Source organism: Lipophrys pholis (genome assembly GCF_963383615.2).
Source record: "Lipophrys pholis genome assembly, chromosome: 18".
Classification (NCBI taxonomy): Eukaryota; Metazoa; Chordata; class Actinopteri; order Blenniiformes; family Blenniidae; genus Lipophrys; species Lipophrys pholis.
This window is the reverse complement of record NC_137646.1, coordinates 18,523,642-18,544,671: the sequence shown is the minus strand read 5'-3', so window position 1 is coordinate 18,544,671 and position 21,030 is coordinate 18,523,642. Positions and strand designations below refer to the sequence as shown.

The following is a 21,030-nucleotide window of genomic DNA, read 5'->3' as shown; positions in this document are numbered from 1 at the left end:
TCTCAAGATGATCCTCTGCAGTATTGATTTAGACACACCAATTTCAGAAATTGATCCACAGCCTGTACTGTTGACAAGATTAAGCTGGTATCAGAAAGTCTTCCAACTACACCGGCATCATATATATATATATGAGCAAAAAACGTAGACAACCATATTTGAGGTGATTTAACTGTTGCACACAGTCAGCAAAATCCACAGCAACAGGGACTCCATCTCTTGCTGCCTCATTTCCAGGGACTGACAGTTATATGTGGTATTAAATTCACTTTTTGTACTCTCAAATGCTCCGTTACAGCAGATTACATTTTCCCAGCAATTTTGATGGTGATTTCCATAACATGCATGCAATCTGAATGTGGACTGACAATATTTACAATTTAAATTGAGTGAGAGTTGCAGGATACATGTGTTGCTTTTATGCAGGAAACACTTTAAAGAAAGAGAAAAACATCTTTTACTAAAAGGCAATTGTGTAAAATTATAAAGATATAACAGTGGAAAACTATTTCTTTTTCAATGATTGACGTTATATTTGGACACCATATTATACCTGTATCTCTTGTCCATTCAACAAACACGTATATTTATTCATACAAAGATGGAAAAAAACACACCACACTGATATTTTGTCGGTTCTGTATGTATGTATGTTTGTACCTGAGCTGACTTTCCTTTGTGCCCACGCCACGGAGGGAAATCGACTCCCGGTGGCTGTAATTTACACCTTCCTGTCATCTAAAGACAGAAATATCTGTAACTCTGTTGTTGTCATGCCCTTCCCTCTCTCTCTAACTGCTGTGATCTTCATCACAGCTTTCACTTGGCGTGGGTGTGAAATTGAAAGTCCATTTTTGGACATAGAGATATAAATTAACAAACATGTTCCTTTACACTGTATACTTGCACATGTTGAAATTAATATAATTAACATGTCTTCTCTGTCAAACTTAAAATAACTTGTCTGAATACAGTTTATTCTCTAATTGTTCTTGTTCTCAGGTCACGACAGGACTTACTCCCGCTCCGTTTCCCCTCCAGAGAATGGTTTCAAGCAACACCTCGAGGGTCGACTTTACAGCAGCCAGGGCAAAGGTCCCACTCGAACCGAGCGAACGCCACAACTCGGTGGCCGGTCCTTCCACGAGCCTTCCTCCCGCTCTCAGTCCAGGGTCCAAGTTCTGCCCAGTGTGCCCAACAGCCGAAGGCAAGAGCAGCAGTCCAATGGATATGACACCGACAGCAGCCAGGACTCCCGAGACCGTTCTGGAAACGGAACCAACAGCAGGAACAGGCCCAGTCGTCCATGGAAGCCCATGCGGGAGGCGCTCAACGTGGACAGCGTTTTAAGTGCAGTCGGTGGCGAAAACTCAATAAATGAAGAGCGAACGCAGCACAGCCCTCGAAGAAGACCGAGCAGCCAGTCGCCCTCACGTGACCACGAACAAGGCCGAGACCGAGAGTTTACTTGGGGAGGCCGGGAAGAGCGCAAACCCAAGAGCCTGATGACCATCTACGAGGACGAGCAGAGGAATGAAACTGGGGGCAGCCGAAGCTCGCTGGACTCGGACAGCCGAGGAGGCTACAGTGACAAGGACGGGTCAAAGGGCTTGGCCACTCTGAAAGTGCACAACGACAACTGGAAGATCCAACGGACTGAGTCTGGATACGAAAGCAGCGACAGGCTCAGCAATGGCTCGGCAAATCTCGACTCGCCTGTTGTGGAGAGCCTTTCGTCCAAGGACCTCCGTCCTATACCCGAGCTGCTTCAGATCAGGTAAAGCAGTCTGTCAGCAAGTGCGCCACAGCTCAGTGCCCCGAAGTATGATGCAGAACAGGCTGACACAGTTTTTGCTGTGTGATGCCAGTGTCAGAATGCTGCCTTGTCATCCCCTGTGCCCGCCTCATTTAAGTCTCAAAAGTGCTGCCATTTCTAAATAATTAAGCATTACAAACAAACTGTTCTAAGAATAGCAAGACCCATTTTAACATAAACGCACACAAGGCAGATAGGCAAACCTTATTATGCTGGGCTGCCATTTGTTGGCTTTGTAGTGCAGGTGTTGTTTGGAGATAATGATCCCAACTAGCTGACAACTCCTGTAGTCGGGGAGAGAGAGAGAGAGAGCGAACAGAAAGCTGACTTTGTGAACTGCTTGTGCATTATTCAAGCCTTGTCTGCTGACACCATATTAGTACAGTGCCGCCTCAATTATTGGTCCAGATGTTCTTTGACCAGGCTTAAGGGCCTGACTTTTGTGGAGTATTTAAGAGTTATATTCTATATTTTTATATAGTTTGCTGCAAGGAAATGTTTGTACATGGCTATCATTGCAATAATGCTCGGATTTTCCAAAATACACCACTGTTCAGTTTCACGATACGCAATCAGGCAGCGGTCAGAGGGGTTAGTTTCCTATTTTTGCTCAAAGCGGATTAGAGTTCCTTTCAATTTGTGACAAAATATCTTTTTATTATCTCGTGGCGATCCTCACTGCAGATCTAATTTAATCTGTTCTGTATTTTAGGGATCCTTTCCCTAGAAGAAGTGATGATTTAATGCCCGACATGTTTCCCTCTACGTTTTCTGCTGGTAAGTAACTGGGCCGTCAGTGAAATTCTTGGGGGGAGAAAAGTCACATGTTTCAAAACATGCAGGTCCAAGTCTATATAGATTAAAAGTAAATGACAGTTAAAGTTTTTTAGTGATGAGCAATGCTTTATCAGGAACTTTGACTTCATACTGACCTCCAAAAGGCAGAACTGTGACCGACAGTGCACTAAAAAGAAAAGTGGGAACTGAACTCAGATCTGTGGAAGATTTATTGCAATTCTGTATTTTACCTACAGTGTGGTTAAAGTTACTTCTAATGTATGGATTGTAGAGTTTCAAAGAATAGGGACAGAGACCGTATGTGGTCCTCGGACCACGTTGCCCTTACTTCTGTTATATGCTCCCGATCACTACTGTTCCACTGTATAATGGATTTTCTACTGAAATGTGGGCTAATTAATGTATGACTTTCTAAATGTAGTGAGTGTAGGGTGAAAAATGGACCCCATGTGTGCCGCGCAAATACTGTATGCATGGAGGTTTTTTTCCCTCAATTTTTAAGCTAAATGCATCAATCAGATGCACTGGCAGGAAGGAGATATGCCTTTATTTAATGACAGGTATTTATTATCTGTGGTTAGCTTCTGAAGTTACCAAATATAGTTCTTCGCCCGATAGGAACACTTGATTTATCTGCCATTATTTCCATACGTGCAAAATAAATGTACACTTTCCGTGTTACATAGCGGAAATTGATGGAAACGTCTGTCTCCCACAAAGGCATGGCCCTGACATTTAAGAAATTTCCTCTTCCCAATAGACTTCCGTGTGTTGCAAGGACCTGAAACATTAAGATAGTACTCAGCAATTTCCTTGATTTATTGTTCCATCACTGCCGTTAAGGTCACAGACTGATTGAAGGGATACTGTATGGAAATAAGTGTGCTCGCTGACTGGCCATGACCTTTTTTCCCTTTTTTTTCTCCCCCCTGACTGAAGTTTATGTAATGCTGCACGCAGTGAAATATACATGGGCCCAGAGGAGGAATCACACATGCAAACATGTTTTCAATGTTAAGACTGTGTTTTAGTGGCAAAAAAAAGCTGAGCTTTGTTTTTGTTTTTAAATATTCTGTTTGCTATCTTTTTTCAAATGGTGAATAAATAAATAAAAAAAATTGTGAAAACAACCTTAAGAACCACATAAATGCAATGAATAATGGATTATTTCAGTAGGAAGTTCAGTAACGCTCAGATCTACGATACTGCAAGATCAGTTTGGACACAAGTGCTGTTCAAGATAAAATAAAACTGCTTTGTAAGAATAAAAACTCTGAGGTCCAACGATGAGTCATGTTGTGAATTTGCCATAACTTTTTATTCATCTTCTCGATGGGATGGACGGAGATACGGTGGCATGAGTAGTTCTCTGGTGGGTTTTTTTTTTCCCGCCTTTTACTTTTTATATCTAGCACATGCTTGCTACCGAGCATCAGCACAGAATAAAGAGGGAAATATACTTTAAATGAACAAATATCTCGCTAATTCCCTCCATAATACACGCCGAGTTAATCCCAAATTGGAAGGGAAGGGGGAGGGAGATGAGTGAGTTTGTAGGGGCCACCCAGCTGTGCTCAGCCATGTGGAAAACACCATGACCGGACCTGTCAGGAGGTGGTATTCAAACATGACTCAAATAAAATGCCATTTTTATCACACTGCAGTTATTTCACAGTCCCGGGGAAACAGCAGCTGCAGTTTTATCTCCCTTTAAGTTTTATTCAAAGTCAAATATAACTTGCAACACAAGTGTGGCGAGTCGGGTAAAAAGAGGCGTCGCCAGGCTTTTCACATGAGTCACTTGGCACATGTTGAGTGATTCATTTAAAAAAAATCCCTCGTTTGTGACACGGTGGTTATGATTTTTCCTGCTGCAATGTCTCTTTAGACTTTGTTACCTAAATTCTTTTAAAGGATGCATATTGCTCATCTTAATACGACAAATTGTACATTTAATATCACTTGTGCAGGCGTCTTTTGTGCAAATAATAGACATTTAGCATGAAGGGAGAAAAGCTCATTCATTCATTCGAGCTGTTTGCCCCCTAGTGTCTTTTAAAAGTTATGACTGTCTGCAGATAAGACAATTGCTCTGATTCATTCACTTGTGCCCATTTTGATTTGTGGGATTGTAACATTTATGACTAGTTCAAAAATTAGCCGCAGCAGAATTTGTGTATTATCATAATTCTCCTTTACCCTTTTTAAGTTATTGAACGATCCTATGAATCTTCCAAATTGCTGAATGGATCAGTTTCAAATCTCAAACTTTAGGTTTATTCTCCAGCAGCTATTTTCATATCAGCATAGGATATTTACTCCCTGCTGCCTGCAAATTGTATTGACAAGCTGCAGTAAATGTGTGCAGACTCAATTTGGCCGGAGTTCAGTGGCGGTAGTCTGGCATGAACCGCAGCTTCGGTGAAGCCGGAGCAGCTTCCAGTAGTCCATTAAAGTCTCAAATCCTTTCTGAAAAGCACACTCAGGTGGGAGGGCAGATTGTGAGGAGCACAGTGGACGTTTTCACCACAGATGGTCATCCTTGTGTTAATTTGTAGCATGAGGGAGAGAACACGAGACAGGCAATGATTCAGCCTACTATCAAACCTTTTCTCCCACTTTATCTTGATTGGTTCCTGCAGCTCCTGCAGACCTCGTCCGCAAGTCCTATGACACTCGCTCTGGAATCAGTTCTGGCTACTTGTACATGACCCTATCATTTTCATTGTTAGGGCTTCATAAACCAAACCGTTGAGTCAGCAAATTTCACCTCGAAGGAATCGATTTGTTTTCCATTGTGTTTATTTGCATACTTGATCTGCAGTGTATGGGCATCCGTGATAATTGCCAGAGATGCTGCTTCTCTGCTTTGCTGGCCTATCGATGCCAGTAAACTGGATAATAAGTGTTAATACTATGGGATAAACAAAAGTTTATACTGTGAGCCTTGATGGCTTATTCATAAAGCAACTTCTGAATAATTAGTTTTAAAATGTTCTGGACTTTGAGTGCAGAGGACACACTCTTCCATAGGTTCATTCTTCCTCCTCTCACACGCTGGTTCAGGTCCTCATGACATCCTGAACTGCAAATATGCGCACACTTATTATTGATGTTGAAGAATTTTAAGTACCCCAGATGGCATAACACAGAGAAACACTCATCTCCACTTGACAGCCTTAAAACTGAAATTTTATTTTGTGTCACATCAACAAAACTTCAAAGGGCTGCTGGGGAAAGTTTGCATGTACAATTTCTCAAAACCTAGTTAGGGTTCTGTGTGGAGGCACATTTTCTATTTCCTGCGGGAGTGTCAAACTTTGGCAGTTGGAATAATTGAAATGATGTCGGATGACTTCTCTGTTTTCCTCAGATAAATGTCCTCAATAACGTTTGAATGGAGATCCCACTATAATTATTCTTTTGAAATTTCTTGACATTTAAGCAGAAAGGGGAGAAGGGACGAACTTCCGTCCTGTTTTCTGAATGACCTATTAAACGCATAAAGCAGTGAGTGAAAATGGCTTTTAAAAGCAACTCTGAGAAAAGGTGTCGAATCTGTTGCGTAAATCTTGACCTCATAAACGAAGAAGACGCTGTAATGGCGCCACCTGAAGTTAATAGTGTACAAAAACACAGCATTTTTGAACAAATTAAAATATATCATGTGTTGTGTAACAATGGGTTTTGGTATGAGTCGATAGTTTCATTTCATCGTTAATATATTTCAAATGAATCTTAATTGACATGACGGCAAGTCCTTTTCTCCACTGTGAAGAGATTTCTACTGAAGTCAGCAGGCTCGTCCAGACTCGGGAGTGACCTGGTCCGCTGTTCAGTTTCTCCTCAATATAACAGGACAGGTTTCAAACACCAGACAAAGTGGAAAACCCAACGCAGGCGGGGGTACAGTGTAAAACCTTTGAGTGAGCGCCAGCTGGGAGCCACAACTACTCTCCTTCACTACCCAACACACAGAAGGGGAATTTCTTAAATCTTACGTACTTTACCTTTTATATAGGAGTAGTAAAACTCAGCGTGCCGCTGATTATTCACATGATTGTCAATTAACATGCTCACTTATAAAACTGCTTAATTTTCTTTAATTTAGTTTAACAACTCCACCTAATGCTTTCCAGTTAACGTGGGAATGCCGGGGAGTTTTTTTATTGTGCTCGGCGTGGTTTCGATTGCGTTGAATGCCGTCTTAATCCACAATGCCGTACATGGAGGGTTCCCAGCCAAGTGCAGTAGGGCATGTAAACGCAGCAGGACTCTTGGAGTTACATCTGTTTTTTGCTGGTGTCTGCAGCTTTAGCAGTAATACCAAAATTCCCCTGAAGAGAGTATTCAATGGAAATCAGCCAGGTCGTAAACCTCAGCAGCTGATTTACCTGAAATTGTCGATGGGGTTTAAGTCATTACCAGATGCATGTAGTCCGAAATAACTTGATTTTAACATTACGGGACACGTCTTGCTCAACTGTTCCCCAGCTCCTTTCTCCTCCAAGCTTTTCTCTTGGCAACAGTGCACGTATAAAGATGGGGGGGCATTGTAAACTGCATCTCTTTTTTTTTTTTTTTTGTGTGTGTTTTATAGACTGATATTGTTACAGTTGCTTGCCAACATTGCAGATCAGCGGCATCAAATTGTGAATTGCCACATGGACTTAGCAGCTTAAAAACGCAATCGTGTTGTGGAGGGGATCTAAAGTCTGGAGTCTGACCCGAGCGTAATTGCATGCCAGCACAAAGGATTTGGCCACTAATGCTTTGAGAGACGGGGTGGGGGGTGGGGGGTGCTGACACATCACAGATGGTCCTCACTCTCCTTCTTGCCCTGTTAGTCAGCTGTTGTCTGTCCCAGGCTTTGTAAATCACACCCACCCCGCCATGTTGGCAAAGGTCTGAGCCAGCGCCCACCCCTGGACCTGTTTCTAAATGAGTTTGTGCTGATCTGGCAGAAAAATCTATCATAACCTCAGAGTTTTAGCTGCTTTATTCAGTCATCAAAGCATGACCTGCCATAACAAGTTTATTAACTATACCACCCCCCCCCCCCCCCCCCAATCTCTTTTTTTAATTTTCTAAACTAAGCTTCTACACCAGTGAGAGTTCACCCAGGGTCCTTATTGTTTTATTAGCTGAACACTAACGGGGCCTGGATATGAACTTGAATTCCCTTTTGAGGGGCCACGTTCTTTGGCTGGATCAGACAGCCAGAGTGGGACACAGGGGGCCTGAGGGCGCTCTGCCAGACGAGCTGCTTTGATACTTCCTCTCCCCAGCGCCAGGCAGAGGGCCTCATCGTGACCCCAGTTAGATAACATGTCTTTGCTGGAGAGACAAACAGGAAGAAAAAAAACATTGGAGCCATGTTCAAATAATAAACCCATGACAGATGTTACCTGGCTTTCTTTTTGACCGTCTGGCAGCGATGACCGCACATTTGCAAATCCGTGTCTTTCCAGTCAAGGTGCTAATAAGAATTCACTCTTGTCTAGATGAACACGGAAGAAAGTCTCCTGATCTGCCAGACTCCAGCATCCTGTCTGGTCAGCCCATACAAAGGTAACAACTGATCACCGTTCAGGAAATCTTTCAGTCAGTCTGTCACGAGTGTTGGTACATTTCTAATGTGTTTATTTGTGCTCTGTGACAGAAGACGAGCCTTTCGATACACTCCTGGAATCTTGGAGAGGAACAAAGGTCTGGACAGTGAACAAGAGGATGATGTGGACGGCAGCCCGGTGAGCCCCGTGCCTCCTTACTTAGCAAAGACCAGCAGCTCCGAGTGGAACAGCTCAGACGACCTCACCGGACCTTTCTCAGAACAAGAAGACGCCGGCAGCGGCCACAGAGAGCCCTTCTCGCACAACCACCCCCCACCTTTACCCCCCAAGACTTTCGGCAGCAGCCACGCCGACCCGCTGCCACCAGAGGTGCCAGCACGGTCCAGCCCCCGCAATGAACCCAGAAACGGCCTGTCGCCGTTCTCCCACAACACCCTCCGGCGGTGGATCGAGACGCCTGCCGAGCACAGGCTTTCATCCGACGCCAGCTCAAAGTCGGGGTCGTCGGACCAGGACAGGAACGACCTCTCGGCCAGCGAAAGCGACGACAGGTTACCCAGCCCCAAGCTCGGGCACGACGACGGTACCGACTCCTCCTCCCTGACTGACGTGGTTCTTCCCACCACTTACTTTTCTGTAGACAACTGTATGACAGACACTTACCGGGCCAAATACCACAGGAGGCCTGCTTTGTACATGAGAGGCGAGGAGCACACGTCATCGGGGGAGAGCGATGTCGAAGGGAGGGGGCTCCCTTTACCGGACGTTCAAGCCCAGGAGCCGTCGAGAAGCAGAGTAGAATCAGGTATCCCAAATTACCCTCCGCTGTAATTGAACTGAACGCATATTCATTCAATTTCGTCCTGTCAGTCGATGTCTATCTTTTTACTGCAGGCTATTCTACGACCAAGACTACTGCAAAGTGGAATCCAGTTACTCCAAAAGGACTCGATGAGCATGGTTTCCTATGATCAACGCACGGGCGGATTCTCAGTGGCCACGCGACGAGATGCCGTACGACGTGACTCTTCCCGACTGGGACGTGGAGCGTCTCGTGTAGATTGGACATGAAACTGGACGCCAAAGAGATTGTAAAACACAAGGCAGGTGTCTTTAATGAGCTATCTGGCTAACAAACGGCTTTGAATAGTAACTTTGCACAGTACAGAATGCCAGGAAGGTACAAAAGAAAGTTTATATTTTTGCTGAATTGTTGGAGTTCAAAAGGGTAATGTTAGTAAAGAATGTGTCACATAAAGCCACTTTAGCACACAAGAGATTAAGAGATTTACTTCACTCATGAAAAAAGGACGCTCTTTTCTTCCGGTTCTCGCACATCTCATGAATCGTTTTTATTTGTTTGACTACTCTTCTTTTTTTTTTTTCCCAGTGTTATGAGGTGTCTGTCCTAGTTCTGTCTGTTTCTGAAAAAAATAAATGCATTTCTGTGGGCTGGGTTGTGAAGTATGCAAGAAGTTCCACCTGAAGTCAGATCCTGCATTATTATTATAGATTCCGGAGAGAACTTTGACATCTTGGGCACACTTTTGGCACGACTTAAAAATGGATCCCAGGGATCCGTGCGAATATAAACCTCCAGGACGCCCATTTCTTTCTTTCTTTTGAGACATCTTTGCAGAATAGCTGAACGAAGAGAGAAAGCTACCAAATATAGATTCTTTATTTGTACACAGGCTTTAATGGCCTCTGCATAGAACCAACGTCATATTGAGCTTTTCCTCTGCCACTGTCAAAGTTTCCCAAGCCAAAATATCTCCGACCAGCAGCGAAGCGAGGGTGTTGGCGGGTTTTTGAAGTGAATATGAAAAACTGGCTGCTGAATCGGAAGGAAAAGTGCACCGCACATCTTGTATCTCCTCATGCACACTGCACATATCCCATCTTCTGTGTACTTATTGTGTTTTGTATGTCTTTACACTGTTGTTTCTTTATTTTCACACTCCTTACAGCGCTTTTATTTTTGTCTTTGCAAGGATCGACACCTTTGGGTTATTTCTTAAAATAAGCTCCTGTTTAAATGCTCAGTCGGCTCCTGTAGGATCTGGACATGTCACATGCTTTTTTGTTTTTTTGAGTGGGTTATTAATAATATGTTGTATACTATTTTCGATGTTTTGTATATGCAACAGACAAATGCACAGTGCCTTTTGTATTTTTCTATGTGAAGGCAAGATTAAAATGGACCTGTGATTTGTACAATTGTTTGATTTTAAATAAATTTTGTAACATTTTATTTTATTTTTATTGATTAACTATGGTTAAATAAACAATTTTAATTACTCTCAATTGCAAGTTGTGCTTTCTTGTAGAGAAAAGCTAAATATCTGGAGTATAGCAGGGCTGATTTTCATCCACTGTGCTGTTTTTCCAATCAATCATATTTTAAAGCCTGCAGGACTTTTGTGAAGCGATTGCTGGAAAATGTGGTATTTTGCCGCCCCCTGCTGTCATGAATCTTAGATGCACCTTTAAATATCAAACACAAGCTCTTGAATATTCACTTAAAAAGGCAGAATATGTGCTTTTATTGACCAGTAGGAGTTGAAACAGTTTTGATGATTCCAAATGGCTTCAAACTTCGATTTATTTCTGCCAAATAAACCACACAAACTGCTCTGACTCCTTGGTTTCCACTCATGTATGGTTATCTTTAATCTTTAATCACAACACAAGCATCAACTTCGTACATAAAGTTGTGCTGTAATAAAGCATAATGTCTTCATAGTGGTCCACTAGCTGGTCATAAACAATGAGAAGAGCAAATTATTGAAATGTCTTTTTGAATAGTTGCCATATTTCAAATATATCCTTGTGGTAGAAGTAGTTTATCACAATTAAATAATATTATATTTGGCCCTCATCATGAGCAGATTTGCTAATCACAGACTGCCACTAAAGTTGATCTGATTCCAAATTTCTCATTGCCATACTGTGAACCCGTCCACAGACATCCAGTTACCCCAAACAGGTTTTTGACACATGAACATTCATTTTAGATCCTGAAGAGGGAAGTAGAGGACCTGGCAAACCAAAATACTCTTGAGCTTGACAGCCCAACACTGTGCACTATGATTTTTTTTACTCTATGACACGGTCAAGCTTTTTTCTGCTTCTGTCGCCATATTTGCACATCTATTTTAAATATATTTCACTATTGTCCTTTTTCTTTTATTATGAAAATGCACTGGGGTGCAGGGATCAACGTGCCACTGATTGTTTCAGGATTAACTGACCTCTCATGATGCTGGGAACTTCCTTCCATGGTAAAACAAAACACTGCTCTCAGCAGCAACAACTCAACCGAGAAAACAGCACCATGAATTAGTCGATTTTTCACCCAAAAACTTTGGCGGCAGGTAAGGGTATTTGTTTTGCAGGGAAATAAATCGATAAACAGAATGAGGAAAAGGATTATGGTCTTTCTGTCCAGTGACAGGCCGGCAGCAGAGAAGATTTCCGCCTGTGTTCACTGGAGGACAGAAAGGGAAAATGCATTCAGAGGATCCTGACAATGTTCTGCCATTCAGCGCTCTGCTCCGCCTTGCATGGCTTGTCTATCACACTTTTTGGTATGCTTAAATTTTCCGCTGTCTTCTGGTGTTTGTGTGCGAGTGCGAGTGTGTGTACGTGTGTGTGTGTGTCTTCTCCAGCATCCGTCAGAGTGGGACCGGGGCTGTCAGCGCGGGCTCCTCCTCTGCAGCTGCCGCACTTCATTAGGGGCCATCAGCAGAGCTCAGTGCTCCACTGTCAGAGTCAGACTTCTGTTTTCTCATTTCTGCTCCCTGTGCACTCTCTGCCTCTGCCCTCCTCCTCCCGCAAACTGTCCCTCAAGCTCACTCATGTTCTCCATCCTCATCCTGATTTCTCACTCTGTCAATTTACCCCAGTTCTTTTCCTCCTTGCTAAATTTCCCACCCATTGCCCCCACGCTGCGTCGTCTCTCCGCTGTTTATTCCCTTTTCTTTTATCAGTCTTCATGTTGGGGGTTTTTCTTGCCCCCCCTCCCCCTAGAGGCAGTTTAGACTTTTATTTCATCCTCAAACCTGCAAAACATGTATTTCTCAGAATGAATGTTCGGTTTTTCTCACACGTGTTCAAAAAGATTCTTTTCATACCGCAAAACAGTTGCATGAACTGACTGTAAACGCAGTCATTTCCATATCTCTTATCTACGCGCAAAGGAAAATTGAAAATGTTTCATGTTGTGCAACAGGAATAATTATTTTGTGTAGGGGCTAAGATGTGACGCTCAAATGTCAGGAAAATCCACCACTAACAATGATATTTCTGTCAACACTGACAGGATGTGACATGAGGGGGTAGACGCTGCGCACGCTGTGTTGATGACTATGTGAATGTGAGGCATTTGAAGAAGCTTTTAACCATCTGGCATTCGTGTAAACATATTTTTTAAATATGTTTGGACGAGTGTCTGGAGATGCTACCTCTGTCAAGCTGGAAGTCTAGATTATGCATGTGTCGGTGCTCTGTTCTGGACTGAAAGCTGTCAGTCTGCTATCATTACAGCCGCAGTATGAGCACGTAATATTGGATTTTAAATGGCTCGAAGCTAATTGAAGGGAATTCAGCTGCTGCCACTTGGGCTGAGCAGCAATTCTATTGGAATATTGCTGAGGAGTTCACTTGGGTGTGAAAACTTTATTGACACCGAATGGCTGCCGGGAGCCGGGCGTCGGCATCAGGCCCGTATTCAGCCGCCGCAACTTAAAGTTGCTAACCAGACTGCACATGGATTTTTCCAGCACCCACTGAGACATGGAGCATTCACTCCTGGCTCGGCACGTTGCAGCTCCAACACACATAAATGTCAAGTACAACAAGGTCTGCATACAAACTGATAACATGTTCGGTACAGTCAGGTTTCTTCAAGAAGCACGGCAGCTGTTTGTTTGGGTGAAAACATTCATCCCTCTGTTTTCTGTAGAAGCTTCATCCAAAACATCCAGTTGTTTTGTGAAGTTCATTATTTCTCTTGGTAAAGAGGAAACATTCACTTTCTACTGAAAACATTGACATTAGTGTGGACATGTCTCCTCAGTTACATTTGTCTCTTCTCTGATTTTTTTCACTGCAGTTACATAGTTATTCAGTGGTGAAAAACAAGAAAACAGTATTTTTGAGATCATCAATTATTTCATCGTGTCATATTATTTATTTCACTTTTGCATTTTTGTTGTCCCTGCTTTGCTTTATGCGACTGTGTTGCTAATCATTTTGTATTGGCTGACACGAGCACATGCAATCACATGTCAGTATCAGCCAGCAATAGTTATTTATCTTACAAATTGTTGCCCCAATGCTCAGTGCTTGACCCAATTTAATTTAGTTTCCTTACTTCGCCTTGTACTTGAGCATTATGTCTACATCTGCAGGCCAATATTATGGTAATTCCAGCACAGGAGAGGTGTTCATTGCAATTAGGTTCGGGAAAAATAGTACATATATTGGCATTGGCTGCTGGCCAAAGGAGAGACCAACTGGGCAAATCTGATATTTGCACACAAAAAAAAAAAGACTAATAATATGCATCCCTTACAACTTCCCCTCACTGCAAGGGTCAGTCATTGAGGTACGGTAACATAGTGAAAATTGACTCATTTTGATATCAATTTTCAAGCTGACCTCTGATCTTTCGAATCTCTGCTCGTGTTTGTGGTGACGTGCTTCTGCACCACAGCTGAACTTGACCTGTAACATGAAGAGGAGGAACAGACGGCTACTACAGCGAGAGGCTTTTCTAATTTATTGGCCGCCAAAAAAATCAAGACAGTAATTTAATAAAGAAGTAATATATAGCTCTTTCTCACTCAAGACGACGCCATCCAATTCAATACCACAACATGTCACATCTTCAGCAAACCTGAGCCTGTTTGTACCTTTGCAATCACGCGATTGATGGCAGAGCCGCTACGTACAATTGAATCGGATTGTCGGAGCGTACCTAATGAAGTGGCCATCGAGTCGCACAAACAATGGACTTCCTGAGCAAACTTGATTTCTCCGGATCGTCACATCCGCTTTTAATCTGCGACTTAATGCTTTGTTTTATTGCTGAGTGGATCTCCAGGCAAGGGGGAGAAGTTCGTTGTGCTCAAACGGGGACCGACAAAACAACATTAACAGTTTATTAATTTCTATGTCAGCCGTTTCTATTGGTGACAGGCATTTATTTAGACTCAATTGAGCTCCAAGTGCCTTATTACTGCTGTGTTTTCACTCTTTTTTTCCCCCCTTTGTCTCCTTATCTTTCCCCGAAAGCAGCCCCTCCACACTCTTTGCTCGTTTTGCTGTCTTGTCAGTATTTCCTTCATGGCGGACCACTGAGTGCCCAGTCGCTTACACGTGCATACACAAGCACACTGGTGCATACACACACAGCCCACGGCTTCTGTTCTTGTTGTCGTCCTGACAAGCAGTAGGAACAGGATTACGGGGAGAGGGCCTTCCTTCTCGGGGCAGAAGGAAGTGTGAAATCTGATTTCTGCAGTAGATTTAAGAAATGGGACCGTGTGAGGTCGGTGGAATCCTAAATATGAGCCGGCTGAGGGAGTATAGCAGTGGGGTGTACTCTGTTCCGGGGATTTGGCAAATTTTCAGACGTGAGAGAGTTTCCTTCACAGGGGATGGAGGGATGACGTTGCAGGGTGCACAGGTGCAAATAGCCACTTTTCCCTGTGAATATATATTTTAAACATATTTGGCTTTGCTACTGCAGGATTGTTCACTTACTAAAAGATATTTTCTGTGATGTTTTGCCTTTGAATACATCAGAGTACATTGATTTATACAAGTGTAGCAGGACGTTTAGTGAAACCATCTTCAATGCTTTGCTTATGTATTAAAATGTACGTATGCAAACACACTCAAACAGTTCTAATATTCAAAACATTTTGCCTTGTTAAGTACAGTACTTGGCAAATAGGACTTATCCTGTGGCATTATCAAACTTCATCACTAGGGGGCATTGAAGTATAGTGTTTTTGTTTGAGTCCTGCCAGAGGCTGGAGGACCTGAAGAGTCCATATGCTGGGTTCTACCGCCGCACCTCCAAACTTCTTCCACCTTTCTTAAGATTTTAAAACTCAGAGAAACAAAACTTTAATGGTGGAGCACGTTTGGAACATTAAGTACAGCTGCACTGCCTGAATCATACTTAGTGGCAAGGCAAAAATGCTGTTGTTGAAAAATACTGAGAAAAGTATGACGCACTTTTTTCCAAAACTACTCAAAGTTAGTAAGTTAGTTCAACTGTATTCAATAGCATTATCCATAGCAGGCATTTTATTCAATTAAGTGCATAAAATATCTACATTAATGACAAAATTTCTCTGAAAAAGTTTTAAAAACTGTAACTGAAAGGTAGAAAATTGCACATTAAATATTTGAATATTAACTTGTGTTTGAACCATTAAAGCACATGGTGTATATTGTATCTAAAAGGAAAAGAAACACAATCAAAGAGTGATATCTAATTACGCAGAGTGACTAATATTTATCCTCTCTGTATAAAACTCCAAGATGGTGTTAGAGGATGGCATCATTTGTTGTCTTCCTGCAGCCACTTGTTTCTCTAAACCTGCTACGAACCGCTATCGCCTCTCCTCACCTTCAGCAAATCAATATCATGCAAGAGGGAAGCTGAGACTCCATAATTCACCTAAAGCTATTACAAAGGATTAGAATGATAGAAAAATGTACAGTACGGGAAGGAGACAACACTGAACTTGACATGTGTCTTTCCTTATTAAGCACTTGCTGCTAACTTTTTTTTTTTTCCTCCTTAAGACTCTTTTTTTTGGGGGGGGGCGTGTTTTTAATTGCGATTTAAAAATTTTAATCCTTTCTTTAGCTGAGAAAACATTTTTTTTGTGTGTGTGCCCCTCTGGTAATCTTCCTGCTTTTCACGGAGGCCACGCTGATTGCATGTTGTTGCTTTGACCCCGGCAGATCGTTTTTGAAAACTCATTTAGAAAACTGTTCACATCCTTTAATCGCTAAAGCCTGCAGAGTTGTTAACTTTAAACTGTACATATATTCATGCAAAAAAAATAAAAAATCCTATAATAAATAAACTGACATCAGCTGTCACGTCCATAAGAGAGAAATATTCAGAGTCTGTAAGTTTTTGTATTCTTGAGGTTGCCTTTGATCGGTTGCCTCGTCTGACTCTGGAGTTTTCCCTGTAGATTTGGATTACCTTGCTTTGTAAAAATGTTTGTGTCACTTATTTCAAAAACAAGAGAAATGAATGCGCAATTTAAATACTTTAGTTGTCCGTCTCAAAATTTTTTATTTGATGTCAGCCACACATGTGTTTTTTTATTTATGTTCTTTTTTTCTAGCCAGCCTGCTAATTAATCCAGGTGGGGCTGTCTGAGAGATGTTCTTTGCTTTATTGTGCTTCAAACAGCTGGAATAGAACTCAAGAACACAAAATAGTCATTTTGACGCTTATATCCTGTCAGGATGTTTTGTCAAAGCACAAACAAGGCTGGTGTCAAATTACATGCGGTATAAAGGCTGTCCAAACAAAAGTTTTGTGTCAGATTACGAGCCACGACAAAACCTGTGTTTGAATATACACACCAATGAGACTGGTGTTAAATTACACGGTGCCAAATTCCAAGCGTCATTTTCAAGACATGTACAAAATCCCATGCATACTCATAAAAAATATTCAATATTCAAACTGATCACACACAGACTTGATGTGAATACAAATACTCAAAGATGGTTTACTTTTGCTCCATGGCCTTGACGTCAAATTGCAGGAACCAACAAGGCTGATGTCAAATCACACAAACTCAACACTATAATTTGTGTGCAATCTGTAATTGAAGTAATTAGTTCTGGGTGTATGCGAAAACGCTGAAAATAATAGTAATCACTGTGTAACTGCTAGTAAAGAAAAATTTGATGTTTAAGACTGACAAAGAACACCTTTCAGTCTTTTTCTTTTTACATTAGTGATATGAAACATTAATTATCTGTTTTGTCGTTCACTTTTCACAGATGTGCAATGATATTTTCATTCTACAGCCCAAATCTGAATTACGTTCAATGGCTACAGAATGGCCTTATATAGTGGAATTACTCTCACACACACACACACACACACATCCGCAGATGGCAACGCCATTCTCGGCTTTGCCAGTGATGATGTGGTAAACACAGGTTCAAGTAGAAGCTTGCTGGATAGAGGAGTCGGGTGGCTGGTGCCTGGGAGCTCAAATGGGGCGTGACGCATTGTATCCCGCTACATCTAGGAGCTTTGCTTTCGCCGTCTCCCTGGAAACCATTACTGCGCCGCCACTTGCAGGCGGTCTGTCACGGATTCAGGTGGAAACACACGCGTCTCCGTGTGAAAAGGCAGCGTGGAGTCGAAATGGGGAGGGAGGGGTGGAGGAGTTTGCAAATGGCTCTGAAGTCTGCAGGCTTAAAAGTGTTGATAACTGTGGATTAGCTCTGCCTTCTCCCTCAAGCAGCTTTCACTGTGTGGTCTCTGCCTCCTCAACCTTTTCCCTCTCTTTGTCAGTACGTGCTGCAAACAGAAATGCACATGTGATATGAGCATGCGGCTGATGCGTTCGTGTGGACAGAGACGCCGGGTATCGAGTGCTCGCGTCCAACTTTCAATACGAGAGAGGCAAATGCCCTTCAGTCATAGGAAGCACGCTCAGTTTCGCTCAGCATGAAACGGCTTTGCAACTTTGTGTCATTTGTTTGATACCAAGGAGGAAAAGCAGCCTTATCAATGACACTTGTTTAAACAGACCATGGGTGCATATAAAATGTAATCTCCATCATCCACTCCTCATGTATTTGTGTGAACAGCTTTGGTTGCAAGGATCAGTTGATTGACATTGTGCCGGCACACAATTAATGCTCTCAAAGTCTTTCAGCATTTAAAGTAACTGCATGTGGTTTTTTTCTTTTGTGGTTTTTCTTACCGCATGTTCCTTTGAGTGCTCAAAAAAGCCCAGGCCGGATTCCCCTGTGTATTTAGACTAAAGGCATAGTAGTGTGCCTCCACTGTATATTGCAAATATCTTTGCCAAGATTACCCTGATAGATGCGTCCTGCTGTTGCAACACGCTCAAAAAAACTAAAATCCACCTCAAAGTCATCGCTTGATGTTTAACCAGCTCGTGTAAATACAGAATACAAACAACTCATCTTCCCCAGTAACATTGCCATGATTGATTGCTCCTATATTCTCTGCTCGGATGCTTTGGGGGCGTCCACAGCGCCATCCGAGTTGTCCCTTTCCAAATGACTCCAATCCCATTGCTCATCTCAAGTACCTCCAGTAAAGAGGAGATACCCTTGTAATCATGCACATCATAAACAACTTCATTTTCATTAAGCCTCTTTATGCTTTATGGTAAATTTAATTTAGAAGATGCTATGATTAATGTTCTCAGCTGACTATACTTAAGAGGAGCAGTGGGCTGGCATGTACTTCTCTCAGCACAGTGGGGAAATACCCGGAGACAGAGTCAGGATGGGCAGTAAGGCATGGTGTGTAACAAGGCTGCAGAAGATGGAAATACTCATTTGTGTTTTGATAGCTGTGATCAACCCAGATTAAAGACACGCTAGTTTAAAATAAAGGTGATTACAGCTGCAGCTACATCTGTTTCAGAATAGTCTTTACTCATATAAGCTATGTATTGCATGTATAAGATGGATGAAAACACGTATTAAATTAGGGTGTGTGATGTATTGTTTGCCAGTATAATTTATCATATGGACTTGGAAATATCCTGTCTTTCTATTTACGATGATAATGTGACCTTACAGCACACCAAGCATGACAGGAAACCCCACCCCCAAAAAAAATCTAAACATTTTTCTGTAAATTAAGCTGTAAAAAGAAAGGAAATCTCTTTCTTGTCAATAAAACTATTCAAAAGTTTGTTAATTTCTCGGTATTTGTGAATTTGTTCATTCAAATTTGTAAGGAACATGCATTTGCAGGATGATCAAACCATATATACTCTCAGTATATGTCGCATAGTGTGAGTTTAAGTGCTGATCACCTTTAAACACAATTAGACCCCAGTACAATGTGACTAAAATTGCAAATGTAAAAGTCTCCCAAAATTAAACAATTATGAAAATGACATCGATTATTATTACTAGAACAACTATTTGTCTTTTATTGTTACATATAAAATATCAAATTCATAATTAGAATCTCTGATTAGAGAATAATGAATCTAATTTTAAAATTGCAAACAAGCGAGCTGGAACTTGCTGGTTGGAATCCCACTGCTGACAGGTCACTCCTGTAGGTGACCGAGGGACCAAAAAGGAAAGAAAACTCCAAACATAACTCAGACATAATGTGTCACTGTAATCATACGTTATGATTAAATGTATATTTTGTAATATTTACACCATGAAGTATTGTTCCATTAATTTGGACTCATACATGGGTTGTCATTTCCTTGAGGGATTTCCTCGAGGGCCCCTGTCCTGCATGTTTTAGCTCTCCCTGCTTCAGCATACCTGAATCTAATGATGATGTCATCACCAAGGTTGTGAAAAAGCCCACTAACAAGCCCCTCATTGCAATCAGGTGTGTTGCAGCAGGGAGAGAGCTAAAACATGCAGGACAGGGGCTCTGGAGGACCGAGGTTCGAGACCTCTGCCCTGGAGGGTTAATTTAAAGTCACGATGGGGAATTTAGCTCCAAATATGAATCTTTTTCAGATCAGGGCTCGACATGCTTTGTGACATTGAAACACAACAAGCTGCTTTCGGTGCTGTGCTCATGCCCGGTTTCTTCTTTGTCTCACAGCCGTAATGCCATGCTACGCTCACTTCACGGGGGGGGAAATAAGGGCGAAGTAAATATTCTTTGACATTTGACAAAAGCCTGCATACAGACAAACACGTGTGTACACAGAGCCGGATCACAACCCCCACTGCTGTCACCAAATTAATTCATTTTGGATTTCACAAATATGACCTGTGATTGCTGGTTGTCAGTGGGGGTGTGTGTATGGAGGGGGGGTTGGGGGCGGGTCAGTCAGCAGCTGATACATGAAATGATTGGGAGAGTGCAGCGTGTTCCCATTATCTTGTCCCTTGCATTGTAATTATCACTCCTGCTCTTTCTGCGCCACTGCTCCCATCTCTCCTCACCATTGTAATCGTGATTGACTGGTGCGCCGGCCAAAACAGTGCAGTCTGAAAAGGCATCAGACACACATCTCATAACCGCCCTGCCATTTGATCTTCTCCTCCTCCTCCTTCACACTGACTGCTCCTCCATCTCTCATCCCTCTTTTTTTATTTCAGGTTGAAGGGAAGTGGCAGCCAGATCACGAGAAAACACGCGTGGAGATGAGCATGGATTCGACATGCTGAAAGCATGCTCTTCACTGTTCTTCCTATTCAGTATGATTGAATATAATTACAGTTTATGTTCAACCCATGCATGAATTGATAATACATGCTTTCGGTGGTGCCGAGCACTGTTTCGACATGATGGATACACATTGCTTCACTTGCAGCTATTCAGGTTGCTGGTAGGGGAGGAGTCATTTATAAACAAATGCGTTGGGGGGACATACTTTCAGTCGTGTGGACACATACTCCGTTTCCCTCAAGTGAAAATTTTGGCCTTCACTTTCCTTTGGTGCTTTGAAATGCCAGACAGAGTCTTGGTCTGCGACAGGTGTGAATGATACACCTTGTCAGAGAGGGAAGTTCATCAGCAGCCACTGAGAGTGCCATCGATTGAGCTGCCCTGAGCCGCGCCAGGTAATGGATTGGATTTATCCCTCTCTG

General features: G+C 42.3%; 1 protein-coding gene across 3 annotated transcripts in view; it reads left to right on the top strand.

Moving 5' to 3' along the window:
* Nucleotides 1-10,486, top strand: part of usp53a (ubiquitin specific peptidase 53a) — a 32,497-nt gene extending 22,011 nt beyond the window's left edge. For 2 of the 3 annotated variants that reach the window (XM_080486524.1, XM_080486525.1), the window contains 5 exons: nucleotides 1,003-1,777; nucleotides 2,529-2,593; nucleotides 8,119-8,185; nucleotides 8,277-8,992; nucleotides 9,082-10,486. In XM_080486524.1, the coding sequence (XP_080342650.1) occupies nucleotides 1,003-1,777; nucleotides 2,529-2,593; nucleotides 8,119-8,185; nucleotides 8,277-8,992; nucleotides 9,082-9,158 (1,700 nt within the window). In that variant the 3' untranslated portion in view covers nucleotides 9,159-10,486. The remainder of the gene's footprint in view (nucleotides 1-1,002; nucleotides 1,778-2,528; nucleotides 2,594-8,118; nucleotides 8,186-8,276; nucleotides 8,993-9,081) is intronic. The other variant, XM_080486526.1, reaches the window with a different exon arrangement.
* Nucleotides 10,487-21,030: the final 10,544 nt, after the last annotated feature.